Genomic DNA, 15,417 nt, shown 5'->3' on the forward strand with positions numbered 1-15,417 from the left:
TGATGCTGTTTGATCCATCTTCACAAATATAGACGATCTCTGCGTGAAAGTTGGATACCGGGGGTTGATTAACTCCACCTAGTGGTGGTATTGAGTTTTACACTAAAGGAGTGTGTGAGAGTGAGTGTGTGTGTGTGTGTGTGTGTGTGTGTGTGTGTGTGTGTGTGTAAACAGATCCAGGGAAGTTACTGATCCACTGGGAGGAGGCTCCGACTATGTCCATGATCTCATCTCATAATTATGATTTCTAATCTCATAATTTTGACTCTTTTTTTAAAAATCCCTTATACTCCCTTATTTTCCCTTCCCTTATATATTTTTCTTTTACTGTCAGAAATGGGCTTGCATAGATCCACACAGCTGACTGCAGCATGGCTGTGTAAAGTACCTTCTGAACAAAATGCATTGTTTATTTAATTTTTCATGTTTCATTCATGTAAATAATGTTTTCTGTCTTTGCTAATATTCCAAAATGAACTATTACAATTATACATTGTGAGTACCTATAATACATGAGTATATATATTTATCTCTATAATATTCGTATAGTGTGCAAAGATTCAAAGGTGAAAGTTTTATAGATATTCCACAGAAATATTTTAGTATATATTTTTTTTATTACTCATATTGGGTATGCAAAGATTTTCCCTTTTTCTTATATTTTTTTGTATTGATCCACTTTTTGTTTTGTATTTTTCTAAAGATATATATTCCTGTCTCCTTGTGTTGAGAGGTGTATATTGTGCAGTCTACTATTGTTCCTGTGATGTCTGGACGACCTGCTGCTGGAACACAAGAATTTCCCAATTTGGGATCAATTAAGTCCATCTGTCTACATCTATCATTTAGAAACAGCCGGTGTAAATGTTGACCACAGTCATGATCTCGAGTCTTGGTCTGCTCTCGTCGAGGGACGGGAGTTAGAAAGAGTGAAATGAGGCTTTATGAAGGTCTGAACTTTCTTGAAACTTTGTGTTGAAAACTGGTTTCCTCACTCTGAGCTTCACTTGTAGTGCATGAGAGCGCCACCTGTTGGTAAAACAGGTGTCGTGCAGGCAAATCCAGACGCACCTGTGCGGGATTTTTAAATGTAATGCGCCATGCGTTTTCAGTTCTCTGGGATTTTACATTTTTTTCAAGACGTAACATCACAAGTGATTAACTTGGGATACGATATTATCACATTTTACCCATGATGACAATTTTATCAGGACACAGGTGATTCGGCAATATGAGATATACTGTAAGATAATAAACACATGCTACAACTAAAGAGAAAAAACACTCTGGAAACAGCAATATAATTCTATATAAACAGGAATCTATCCTGTGTTTGTGTTTTAATCTGCACAGCGACTGCAACCTGAACACGACACATTTCCGGTTTAAAAACCTGCAGGCAGGAACAAAATACAGGCCTCACAGGAACTCAGAGGAAAGAGCATCTCTGCAAATGAAGTAGAAAACTCAAACACTGAAACTTGGCACAAGTGTGTTGATGATGCATCACAGGAGAAAGTGGTGCGGTGTTACTGGATAAAACGAAAACAAGACACACACACACACACTGGGAGGCAGGGGTCAGCTGTCAGAGGACAGCTCTTTATTTAAAAATCTGCACAGGTGAGCAGGCTAGGTACGACACACCCAGACAGACAGGAAGACATGAGCGGAGGAAAGGACTCCCTCTGCTCTGTAACTGTGGGCTACATCCGAGTCTGCGAGCAAAAGAATCAGAAAGACTGCTGCAGAAACTGTTGTGAATAATCATGTGAATTCAGGCTTTCAGCTACAGTTTGAACGAGTGTCTCCCATTCTTTTCCAATGGGGGATTTGGTGTCTTCCTGATCACGTCCCTGCATGTGAAGAGACACTTTGCAGGGATGTGGTGAAAATGATGATGGAGGTCAGCAGAATGAGACAAAATCACAGGGAATAATGACAAAAGATGAAAAAGCAAAAACAAAACAACTTTCAAAAATCATCATCTAGCATGTCTAGAATTGTCCCCAAAAAAAAAAAAAAAAAAAGAACCCAAAACAAGTCACAACATTTTAAAGAGGTCAAGTTCAAAAGGTGCCACGAGGAACCACTGAGGCTGCAGTCGTCTCCTCTGACCAAGGCTTCCTTCAAACCCAACGCATTTCTGATAAACTGGGTTGAGTTTCCACCATCAGCCCAGAAAACGTCCTGTCTGTCCGCTACTTTGGATCTTGTTTTGGGCAAAATCCCATTTTTGCGACTTCCCCGGAGTGAAACAAGATGTTGGACACCATTTTCTCCTCTGTGCATCCGGTGGTTTGGAGAGAACCGGTCCACCCGCTTCACAACTCGACACCGAAGTCAAGAAGAAGAAGAAGTGGGCAGTCACCCAACCAAGAAAGAAAAGAGAAACTCAAAACCCAATCATCAGGACAAAAACAAGCCCCGCCCACACTGTTTGACTGACAGGCGATCGCTGTGACCTTTTCACACCTGGGGATGAAAACACGCCGTACGTGCTGCCATGAAGGAACACACGACAGTTTCATTTTCCATTGAAAACAAGTAGGAAAAGAATTAAGAGTCATTCCAGGAGACCTGGTAGCGTTTCATTCGGCCTCCGTCGGGTCATTTTGCTTCACAGCAGCGAGGTAAGGCTTTCAAACAAAACAACGCAAACAGACAAATTAAACGAGAACATTATTCCACAAATAACTCTTTTTATAATCTAAAACAAAAACAGACAGTAGTCGTCAAATTCATCATCAGAATGCTAGCTGACATTCAGTCGGGTTTATTGCCTTGAAATATTAAACTGCCGATATCACGAGGAGAATAGAGACAACGCAGCCGCTGTCAGGAGAAGTGACGTTTCTGCTCGAGAGCGCGAACGACGCACAAGTCGGAGAACTCGGCGCGTCAGCTGGGGACGTTATCGACGTTTGGTCAGCAGCTTCTGAGCCCGTTTTCCTCGCAATGTCCTTCTCATTCCAACAACAGAATCTGAGAATGAGGTTTGGTAAGATGTTTGAAACGTAGAGTGTCACAGCTCTTCGATGCTGCCGAGTTTCCAAAATGTGTTTAGAAATGTGCAGCTGATGAACTGGACTATTGATCGGTTAGGGTTAGGATTATGGGTGAAGTAAGGCTTTAAGACTGGCTGCGGTGCTGAAAAGTGAAGGTACTTCATGCTGATAGTGGTTTCCTCCCTGCTGGGTAAGACTGGCTCAAGACAACTAGAAACTGGTAGGACTATTTGCTGCGTGTAACGTTCACAAACTAGGGATTCAGGCGGTTTATCTTAACTCTGTGGCGTTTCCGCTTCTTGGTTTGGTTTGGCCAGGGGAGAACAAAACCATTCAATCTCTGAGGCACCAAATATCAACATGGAGACGCCTGGAGAACAAGTGGCATTCACTGGGAGTGAGAATCTAGTCTAAACCAAACCAACTCAAAGACAAAAACAACCCACCAATGCTTTAAGGCTTACCTTCACAAAAAGAACTAAGAACAAATTAAGATAGAGCGAGTTGAAATGTCTCCTTTGAAAAAAAAAAAAAGAAACTAGACTTTAGACCAAAGAAAACGAATGGAAGGCGTCATCGCACATTCACTCCACTGCTGCACTTCTCACTCCGAGCTACAACTGCAAAAGGTCTGTCCTGGGTGCTGTTTTCAGAGGAGAGCCTGAGCGGTCGGGTTAAAAATACACACTGAAAATGTGCAAAAGCTCTAAACCACCATCTCTGTCCTCTGGAAAAACGTCCTCACTGTCTCAAACGACGCTAACAGACGGCAGCTGTTCCCGAGACGCCATGCCGCCGCTTACTGGTGTAGAATCTGCTGGTTTGGAAACAAAAAAAGAAAAAAAAGAAATCCAAAATAAATAAATATATGAACCAAAAAACAAAACAGGGGTTGCGGAACATCTGGATCTGTTCGAGAACCTGTTGGTTCCGTGTCCTGGAACAGCGTTTGTCAACCTTTTTGGTGTCATGGATCCCAAAATCGGATGCACATCAGGCCGCGGACCCGGACGGATGGAGCCCCGGGGGATCCTCGTCCTCGGTAAGATTTAGTTATTCCAGAACTGTCTGTGCTGTAGATTAGCAGATTAACAGCGAAGAGAGTGACAGAACAGTCACTCTTAGGTTCTCAGGTTGAAAACTACGGTTCTAGACCACGGTGGACTTTGAAAGGTGTCGTTTACAATCTGTTTTTGTCCCCTGTTAATAAATAAAAATAATAATAACAATAATAATAGTAATCATTTAAAAAAAAAAAAAAAAAAAAAACCCTGCAGGATCTTCTGGTGATTCAAACAAGAGGCACTTCAGACGCCTAATATTCCTTCATGATCAGTATAATAAATTTGACCATTTACACTAATTGTGCCATTAATAAATTTATTAATTCATTCACTATAGTAAATATATTAGAATTACTTTTCTACACAAGCCACAAGTAGTTTTAAGGTGAATGTCTTTAAATGGATGGAGAAAATGTTTTTATCCCCAACTTAATATGCAAATTTAGAGGGAGGGGGAGTTCTATCTTTATCATGTATCTGATTGTATTGTTGTCATTGTATTCATAGACCGTCACCGTGGCAACATCATGTGTCTCACACACCATGTACCACAGAGCCGAGACCAAAAAAAAAAAAAAAAAAACTTCCTCATCAATCATCTGTCATTCATCAGTGTGAATTATCGAGAGCCTTCAGAACTGTCACAGAGCCGGTGCCTCCTGCGTCTTAGAACCTCCAGGACGGTTCCAGAGCCTTTCGCGCCGCGCGTTCTACAACGAGGAGAAAACAGAGACGACTGCGCCTGGTGTTCTCCTGAAGACACTGATCTGAAACCTCCAGAGCGGCTGTAACACATGAGAAAATAAAACGGTTGCTGCTGTCCTTTTTTTTTTTTATTTGTTTGTTTGTTGAAGGAGACAGTGTTCCAGAACCTTCAGAACCGACGGGGAACCCGCGCACGCACGCGTCCCGTGTTTCTAGAACATGGTGGACTTGATGTCCTGGCTGAAGAAGGTCCCGAAGTTGAGGTCGCGGGACATCAGCTCCTCCTCCACGTTCTCCAGGGCCCACTTGTGTTCCACGATCTCCAGTGCCTCCCACTCGCTCTGAAACACACACACACACACACACACACACACACACACACACACACACACACACACACACGTCAGCCCCGGCGATACACAGCGTCTCTGTGTGTCCTGTTTAAATGTTTTGCTGAGCAACACATTTAAACATCAGCTAGAAGTCTAAAAAAAAATAAAATTTAAAAACACCCCCTCTAAAGAGCAGGGGTCCTACTGTACACAATTACAATTTCAAAGCTGTAATCGATCACACTTGTCAAATAATCCGGATTTTAGGGGCAAACGTGCTTGGGCGCTCCTTACACTTGTGAAACAGACGGAATTAGAGAAAAAAAGTCCTGTTACCCTCTGTAGTTTAGGCAGATAAAGGTCTCAGTCACATTTGAGTAAAATAATCTTATTTCTATAAATGTCATATAATCTTTTTAAAAAGATATTTTATTTTCACGGACCCCTTGCAATTACACCACGGACCATTAGGGGTCCCCGGTTGAGAAACGCTGTGTTAGACCACAGAAAACAAAGTCCAAAAAGAAAAATGTGCCATGTGTACATGAGGACAGTGTGCGTGCTGTTATTCTCATTTAGGAACAAATCGCTCCTAATAGGCCTCAGCGATATACTGATATCTTATCAATATGAAACTAGATGTCGTCTGGGGTTTGAGATATCATAATATCGTGATGTCACATAAGTGATGTCTATTCCTGGTTTTTAAGGCTGCATGACAGTGAAAAAATGCAGTTCACTGAGCTGAACAGATAATCACAAGTAATGTCTACGTGTAATCTGTAAAATAACTCATGGAAAATAAATTCTTCTACATGATGTTTTCTGTTATTCAAAGACAAAAAATAAATAATGTGCGTATGAATCACAGTAAAGTGATGATACGGTTACAAGTTTGTCTTAAACCTTTTGTTGTTTTACCTTGAAAGCCTTGTTGGGGTCAGGGGGCATCGCCATGGCAGCACCTGTCATCTGGTCCTGCATGATCCGTGATTGGTCGGCAGCTGGGAATAATAAACAGTTTTAATAAAGTGGGATATGATGATATACAGCGAAATTCAATATATCGCATCAAAACAAGCGGCGATACATATCAGGGAACAGAGAAATGAACAGTGATATCAGCTCCGTTTTATTGTGCTGCAGTCTTCAGAAATGACCACAGAAATGCAGAAGGTTACGTTTCTGCTGTTTACACTGTTTATTCTGTTATTTACACTGTTTATTCTGTTGTTTACACTGTATATTCTGTTATTTACACTGTTTATTCTGTTATTTACACTGTTTATTCTGTTATTTACACTGTTTATTCTGTTGTTTACACTGTTTATTCTGTTTTATGTATTTATTCTCTATTGCACTCATTATTATTTAGCTCTTGTTTTTTTAGCACTAGTTATATAGATTATATTTTAATTATTTAAACTGCCCCACAATTCCATCTCTGTTGTAATCCGGAAGCCAAGCAACGACATTTTGTTGCCAAAATCTCACCGCTGTGTTTTTTTGTGCAATGACAATAAAGAAAGTCTAAGTCTAAGTCAGAGATTTAGACCAGGAGATGACAACAGACAAACTGACAGGTAAACTGACTCCCACATTGCAAGGAGTCATTTGGCTGTTTAAAAAACACTTTTTTAAAAAAGTAATGCATTACTTAGTTACTCCCTGTGGAAAGTAATTTGCTACACTACTTGTAATATTACTTGTGCATTACTCGGCCTGAGATTCATCGTCACGTAACTGCCAGTTAAAAATATAATGTTAAACCTTACACTGACCAACCTGCTGCTGTAACACAAGAAATTTACAATTTGGGGTCAATCAAGTACGTCCATCCATCCATTGCTCCCTCCTTCCCTCTACAAGGCTGTGGTGGAGATACGAGGTTTGTGCAGACTCACCGTTGTCCTGTCCCAGTATGAGGCTGTACATGCTCCTCAAGCCAAACACGTTCAGGAAGTACCAGGACGCCGAGCTCACCCTGCAAACAGCCAAACACAACAACACCATGAAACACCTGTCTTTCTGCACGGTTCTGCTTCATTTAACAGCCACATGAGAGACAGACAGGGGAGACAGACAGACAGACAGACAGGTGGCTGATACTGTACCAGGAGGCGTCCAGCGACAGCAGCTCGATGCCTCTCTGCAACATGGGCTTGAACCTCAGCGTGAGCGGGAACGGCACCTTGGCTGCAGCGAGGAGATGGTGAGACAGGACCGCTCGCACTCTCAGCATTTCACCATACGTACTTTGTAACTCCATGTTTATTATCTTACGTAATTATACATCGATATATACTCTATTATATTATGAAAGTGTTTCCCATAATGCATGCCAGTCTCGGCTGGCTGGATGTTAAGAACAGAATGTCATATTTGTTGATGGTATTTCTTCGAAATATTATAACAATGAAAATGCCACTTATATTTTACAGGAAATTATCCTTTAGTTCAGAGATACATAACTACTCAACTCGACATGCTGCGGGAGGTTATTTTATTTTACCCAGGACACTCTCTCAACGTACGGTATTATACAGAGCTATAAAGGAGTGGAATGCCCTTCCCAGTTATGTTACACTACAAAGAAACAGGGTCAGTTTTAAAGTGAAACTAAGAGATTATTATTTAGATCATAATTTTGATCAGTAGTGTAGATTTGGAAATTGGGTCCTGGCATCTTCGTATGACGTGATATACAGCAATTGCCTTGTTTTATTTTGTATTGATTCAATGTAAGAGCGGGTAATGTTCATGCTTGGTGTTCATCTAGGATGTTTTGTGTGTATGTGTATGTATTAAGTATGTGTCTTGTGTATGTGCTCCTGTTTTTTATATGTTAAGTATGTGTGGTATACAGTGGGTTTGTATTGTCACTTATGAAAATGAAAAGACCCCAGGAAGAATAGCTGATGCTCTGCAAAAGCTAATGGGGATCTTAATAAACTTAAACTTAAACTCAACCAAGGCTGACAGTCTCTGCCACCCTTTCCCGGGCTTCAGGGACTGACACATGGAAACAGCATTAAAAATTATACATTATGAGTATCCATCTGTCTTATATGTACATATTCTACAGGTACATATAAAATGCCGGTGGAGGTTTTCTGTTTGGATGCTTGACAGCTGGAGGACTCACTGATGACGAATCCCGAGAAGGCCCAGTTGATCCAGCCGCCGATCAGAATCATGGGCAGCACGTTGGTCAGGTTGCCCTTCATCATGTCTGTCAGCATGCTGGTGTCTGCAAGCGACAGGCCACACGGCTCACACCTCATCTACATCACACACGCTCCCTGTCCAGCCAGCTGCTTAAACCCAGGACCGGGGCTGCAGGGGGCCCCAACGGGTCCACTAAATTTCCAAAAACTTTCTTTAACCTTTCCAAAGGAAGTTAAGCTGGGGAATTTCGCAAATATTCCAAGTTGGAATTAACAGGAATTTACAAAAATCAATAGGAATTAACTGGAAATTTGGGATAACTTACTAACTGTATCATATACAAACATAAATACAGGGTGACCCAAAAAAACGGGAATCTTTGAAGTGCGTATTGGCAGACATGAGCAAGTGGCAGCACAATTTTTAAAAAAATGAATATTCCATCATTGTTTCTTAAATGGCATGTTTTAAGGTTTCAATTACTATGAATAAATTATTTTTCTTCCATCACTCTTGGTTTTATTGGATTGTTAAATAGTTCCCGTTTTTTTGTGTCACCCTATATAAACATTTTGTTTTGTAATAAGCAGACATGCATTCAAAGTAACACAAATTCAAAAAATGACAATTGTTTCACTGAACAACCAAAAACATGAATGTTGAATATAATAAACATATTCCCTATGACCCCCCTGTCAAAAAAGGCCCATTCAACATGCAAAATGAAAGCGTTTCCTCTCAAGCCTCTGGTTTTGGTGTTTTTCCTCTCAGGAGCAAAAGCCTCAGGTCTGGTTGTTTTAAACAAGATTTTTCTGCAAGATGTTTTTTTTCCCCCCCAACTACATTTCAGTTTCCTCTTATAGACTAACCTGCAGTTCTGCTCATTTACAGTTTATTCCCATTAATTCCAGTTAACTCCCATATATTCCCGTTAATTCCCATGGAGAGTTTCCAACTTTGAAAATTCACAGAATTTTGCAACCGTACTCAAGACACACAGAAAATTTAATCCAGGTTTCACATAAGCAAACTGAAAGACACAGACACACACACACACACACACACCTGTCATGGGGTTCTTGGGGATGACTTTCCTCTTGACCTTCTTGAAGAAGCCGGTCTCTGCGTTGTTGAAGTAGTGTTTCCTCATGGCGAACGACTGCGGCAGTCAAACACACAGCTCAAACACACTGAACACACTTTCAAAACCAAAGCTCCTCTCTTTTGTGCCACTTGTTTTCTCAGGCAGTGAAACATCGGGGCATCAAAGGGAGAGATCTCTGGTTTGGGAGTTTTTATGAGTGAAGCGCCCCTTAGTGGTGGTCTGCATATCCAACACCATGAAGGTCCTCGGTGGTGCACACGGTGGTGTTATTTTTTTCATAAATATGTAGCTGAAGCAGATGTAAGTGGAGTAATAATATTTAAATCAGTGTCTCAAATAGCACTGCTAATATAACATTTCTGTTTTATACAAAAAAAATATCCTTTGTACAGTTAAATTGTGTGGTTTTTGCTCATTTTTATTTTACTGAATTTTAATAAATTCTCATCTACAACAGCCAGCTATTTGTTGGCCCTGACTTTCTTTATTATGGAGAAAATATTTTAGGGAAAATTCATTTGATGGCCTTGATTTATTTCAGCGAGAAGAGGAGCAGGCCGTGCGGTGATGAAAATATGGCATATTTTCAGGTTTCCTTGTTATTTTTGTTTCTGTTGGGTTCAATTTGTCAAATTGAATCAAGTCACTTATATTTACAGAGCACGATTAAAAACCCAACATGCTTTCCAATCACGGGTTTACAATTCAAATGTACATGATTTAAAGAGAAATACATAAAAGCAAAGATTGAAATGCAAAACACATTCAAGAGAAAAAAAAATGCGCCAAAATTGTTTTCAAAAAATTTCAAACCTTAGATTTTTCTAAACTGCCAATGATTATACTGGTTAACAGTCAGCTGTTGCAATTAATTACTTGCACTTGAAAAACAAAAGGATTCAATAAATAAAGTCTTACCTGTCTGGGAATGTACTTTCCATTCTCTCTCAGGATACGGCTTCGCAGGAGCACCTGGCTACAACAGGAAACACAGGGAGAAAACTCAAATCAGCACCCAAGAATAAAAGAGTAAAAAAACACTGACAATGCTCTCCAGTCTGCCACGGAGATTTTTTTTTTTTCCACTGAATCCAAACAGTAAAACCCCACATGCAATCAGATCCGTTCAGGTCAGGACTGGATTTCCTTTCATTTCAGTCATAATTTAAATCTTGGTGGGTAAAACAATATTTATCATCCGAGACAAATTAAATCATATTCTTTTTAAGACGTAGGAAGTCGGCCCGTCAGCCCATATATGATTGACTGATTTTCTTTTATTTAAGTGTCATGCTTCAATTTCAGAAGCCCAGCCCATATGGACTTACGCGTACACTGTTGTACACATTACAAACCATGGTCAAACACAAAAAAAAAAAAAAAAACACGCAGGAATACAAAGTCAAATCCAAATCCAGGCGCTTCCAAAATATGCCCCTCAGGTTATGCATTAATTAAACAAAATATGCTGTTTTCTATTCCAGGCCTTAGAAATAAAATCTGCAGTCTTAAATACTTCAGCATTAAAGAGCCATTTCAGTTTGTGGCCATCATCTGCCCAGAATAGCTCAGGGTTTTGGTTTCGCACGGCCTCAAATAAAGGGACCCTCAAGTCGTCATACAGGGTGCAGTAAAACATAAAATGAAATTCATTTTCAACATCTTTTAAATCACAGACATTACAAATCCTATTCTCTTCAGAAATACTGCATCATGACATTCTCAGCCGTCTCCTGTTGTACTCACAACGTCCACAGGGGGGAGCAGCAAGGACGAGCCAATGTAAGGTACATCAAGTGGCTTTGGTGACATTAAACTTTCATAATTATTACTGGTACAGTGGTGCACGTGTTTTCTTTAGGACATATTTTACACAGCACTTTCTACTCTGACTGTCTTTCAACTGACCAGAAACCAAAGTGTCGGTTGCAATGATTTTTTTTTTCCATATTTAAAGGATATTAGGATATCGAATGTAAATTTGCCAGCCACAGTAGTAACGTGTTCGGCTCACCTGTCAGAAACCTGCTCCAGGTCGACCTTTTTGTCGCTGTGCAGCAGCTGGGTGACGTAGTGACGGATGATGCCGACGAAGAAGGTGATGAAGACGATGGGCAGGACCACCCACATCCGGATGCTGGAGTCCAAAAGGAGCTCTGGACCGGCCATGGCTCACCGTTCAAACAGCCGAACAACAAAAACAGGACGGGGGAGGAGCTCTGACGGGACAGAGGAGACCGGGTCAAAACAACATCTGAAATGTCTCTCTCAAGGGTACAGAAGTTTGGGCTGAATATTCAGACTGAGGCTGTAGATACACAGTGTTTGGTGCCTATTATTTAATTGATTTCATGCTAATAAAAATAACAATAATGATAATAAAAGACACCTATTTCCCAGGAATTCTAACCCTAACCCATGACAGGTGTGTGTGTGTGTAAGCCTCTTAAAAAGTTGACCGACATGTTATCAGAGTGATGATAATTGGCAAATATCTGACGTTAGATAAAAGACCAATATCAGCAACTGCTTACATTTACATCAGTCCAGCTCTACAATGTACACTGTGTGCGCACATATGAGGTGATAATAAACTGAGATTAACTTGATCGATCCCTGGAAGAAAGTCTTGCATTAGGAGAAACAGAAGTTTATGTTATTTCAGAACTCTTGCTATTCTTGCATAAAAAAAAAAAAATCTGACTGTCTGAGATAAAACACAAACAACAGAATCAGTTGGCTTTGACTGGAAAGCTGAGACTCTTGTGGATTCAATGAGCCACATTTGATTCCTGTGTGATGATGTTGGCCCCCATAGCAGCCATTTCACTGCAGGCAGAGACTTTTGTCAGACTGGACGTCGCTGGAGAAAATGACCTCTAGTGACCTCTAGGAGAATCACAGCCTCATCAAACTTTACAGACACAAACTAGAGGATAAAAAACAAAAATTGCAATAACTCCTAATATCAAATCGCAATACTTGCAGAATCGCAATACGTATCGGCACCCAGGTGTCTGCCTTCCTACCTCCACCGCTGTTTTTCAATCTAAGGTTTAAGACACATTATTCTTCACTGGCATTCTTGGCCCACTGGTCTTTTAATTTGCTATCACATCAACAGCTTTGCATTTGTGTCTTACTGTTTATTGTTGCCTTGTTTTTCACTGTTAACTTTGTATTTCATGTCCTCTTGTGCAGCAGCATGCTGGAGAGCTTGGGCTGGGATTAAAATATGCTCCAAAAATAAACTTTACTTACTGACATGCTAAGGAAGACATCTGAAGCCATGACTTTCACGTCCCATCAGACTCAGACCCATCAGGCTTTAGTTTTAACACTTTACACCCTAAAATTAATATATTCATTGAAAAGCAGCAACAACCAATAGATGGAGGATCAATGAAGGATTTAACCGGCTGCAGCTGAAGTCAAACAGGGAGACACACTCACACCGACTCACATGGTGGCTAGAGGTCAATAAAACCTGACATCCATTGCGGAGGGACATGCGACACACATTTCTACAGATTACTGAAGCTTTTTTTTTTTTACTATTTTATTGCAGGTTTTCATATCATCTGTAATTGCTTTCATCAATTATATCATTCATCCTGCTACAGTTATACATTTTTACAACGCACTTACAAAACATAACAAAAAAAAAAAAAGGACAAAATAAAGAGTACAACATGGAAATGACGACTACAAGTGCGAGACAAACAGCAGCAATACACAAGAAAAAAATAGATAAATAATAATAAAAAATTTTTAAAAAATTAAAAATAAAAAATAAATAAATAAATAAACAAAAACAGAAATAGTGATAAAAGTAAAATCTCAAAACTATATAAAATCCTACAGGAAATAAAGGAACAGATTATTTAAACATAAGGTGCGGAGGTGGCTGCCGGCTGGCCGACAGAGACACGCCGTCAGCGGGCGGCTGAGCTCAGACGGCACCGCAAGGCCTGACAGCTGACCGGAGAAACATGGAGACACACGGTGAAGCAGCCTGACCCCGCTGGATGAGCTGCTCTGCCACCTAACAACACGAACACACCGCCTAAACACACTGACAAGCTCCTCTCACGGTGCTCACCCGGCTAGCTGGCGTTAGCATGACCGCTTCACTGGAAGTTACAAAGTTGGCTAACGAAGCTAGCCGGGCTAGCTAACTCAGCTAGTCAGATACCCTTTCACCTTTGAACTATATTTAGCAACCTCGTGTTGTATCGGCGGAATAACCGCTGGGTTTACTTGGTGGACGTCTCCGTACCTTCGTCAATACTGTAGAGAGGATTTGACACCATGTGAATGACGTTAAGACCGAAACTCACCACATTTATGAAGCTGTGAAGACACGCTCCGGCTCCGCGAAGCGTTTAAAGTTTCGCCGAAGAAGAAGCCACTTCCTGTTCCGCGAGACCACGTGACACCGTTTGGACACGCAGGTGTGTGGCAGTGAGCTGCTGCTGCATGAAAAGGGATTTTTTTTCCTCCCTTTTTTCAGGTGTGGTCAAAGTTCTGGTATTGAAATAGGTGCTTAAATAGGTGCAAAAATAAAAAGTTTGACTTCCCAAAACAACACGTGTAACAGACAGAAGAAATTATTACTAATCTTTGTAATTTTTGTTTCTTATGTAATGTATTTTGTTGTAATATGTATTCATTTCACCAAAATCCCTAATTTGTTCTGTCCTTGATATTGGGAGTACTGTATTAAGTGGTGATTTAGCGCCCTCTACTGACCGTTAGCCGACGGTCGGTCGTCGGTCTGCGCTGGATTTGACTGAGAGAGGCGTGTTGAAAGCCCATGACAGAGTTTTGCTCTATTTCTGGACTCATTCAAACAGGTATAAACCTGGGTTCGACAAATGATGCCAGTGTTCAGTGTCTGGTTAACCACTAGAACACAACGCAGAGTGGTTGGGACCTGCAGTCCGTTCCAGTTACACTTCACAACAGTAATTCCCATCACGAAACCAACTCTGGGAGCAAAGTCAGATTTCACAATCACTCGGCACAATTTTTTCTCCATCAACATCAGTAGATACGAGCAGATTAGGCCCGTATTGTCTTGATTCTCAGAAACAGTGTGTTTTTTTAATTAAGCGTGGGTTATGTTTCTGAAGGTGCTCTGAAGTAACACACAACTGGCACACAAGAAGGCACTACAAAGGGCCATCAAACTGCCCAGAAAATCATCGGCCACCCTCTCCCCTCCCTGGAGGACCTCTACAGCACCCGCTGTCTCAAGAGGGCATGCAGCATCTTGGGAGATCGCAGGCACCCAGGACACCTGGGGTTTGAGCTGCTGCCCTCTGGCAGGAGGTTAAGGGCACTAAAATCACGGACAAACAGACTGAGAGACACTTTTTACAACAAGGCAATAGAAATATTTAACGCAAACACATAACGTAACATATACATGTATATGTATATATATGTGTGTGTATATATATATATACAGAAATTAGAGATGAACAATTTACTTTTTCTGTCTGATTAGAATGAAATGGACATTATGATGAAATAGAGATTAGGGGGTAGGATTAAATAAATTCTACTTCTTCCTACTCCTTTTCGAACATGTTAATGATGATAGATGCATTTTATTTTATTTTATTTATTTTACTTTACTTTTGGACCTTTGTTTTCTTATTGGTTATTATTATTTTGTTTGTTACTGCTGTTATGTTCTTATTGGTTATTATTATTTTGTTTGTTACTGCTGTTATGTTCGAAATGTTCGAAATAAAGATCTCAAACAATAACATGACTCCCTTTGCACTACACATTTTATACTGCACTGTTATTTATTATTGGTAGTAATGTACATTTTTAATCACCCAAGTGTAAATATTGTATCTATGTGTAAATATTGGATATACTGTGTTGTTGATGCTGAGTACTTTGTTTTGTTTTGCTGTTTTGCACCGAAGCGACAGTACTCCAATTTCATTGCAATATTGTACTCTGTATGACTGGGCAATGACAATAAAGGTTTATCTTATCTTATCTTATTCCTCTCC

At 40.4% G+C, this 15,417-nt stretch overlaps 1 protein-coding gene across 2 annotated transcripts; it reads right to left on the reverse strand.

The window, feature by feature from the left end:
• Positions 1–1,581: 1,581 nt before the first annotated feature.
• Positions 1,582–13,873, reverse strand: LOC115362297 (ER membrane protein complex subunit 3-like). 2 transcript variants are annotated; one of them, XM_030056158.1, is made up of 9 exons: positions 13,723–13,873; positions 11,397–11,601; positions 10,301–10,358; positions 9,343–9,436; positions 8,255–8,359; positions 7,224–7,305; positions 7,014–7,093; positions 6,031–6,113; positions 1,582–5,118 (listed from the first exon to the last, which is right to left on the reverse strand). In XM_030056158.1, exons 2-9 carry the CDS (start codon positions 11,549–11,551, stop codon positions 4,990–4,992), a joined length of 786 nt encoding a protein of 261 aa, XP_029912018.1. In that variant the 5' UTR covers positions 11,552–11,601; positions 13,723–13,873; the 3' UTR covers positions 1,582–4,989. The 2 variants fall into 2 exon arrangements, with proteins under 2 accessions (XP_029912018.1, XP_029912019.1); XM_030056159.1 differs by lacking the exon at positions 13,723–13,873 and adding an exon at positions 13,662–13,706.
• Positions 13,874–15,417: the final 1,544 nt, after the last annotated feature.

This window comes from Myripristis murdjan, chromosome 7 (assembly GCF_902150065.1).
Source record: "Myripristis murdjan chromosome 7, fMyrMur1.1, whole genome shotgun sequence".
NCBI classification, from domain to species: domain Eukaryota; kingdom Metazoa; phylum Chordata; class Actinopteri; order Holocentriformes; family Holocentridae; genus Myripristis; species Myripristis murdjan.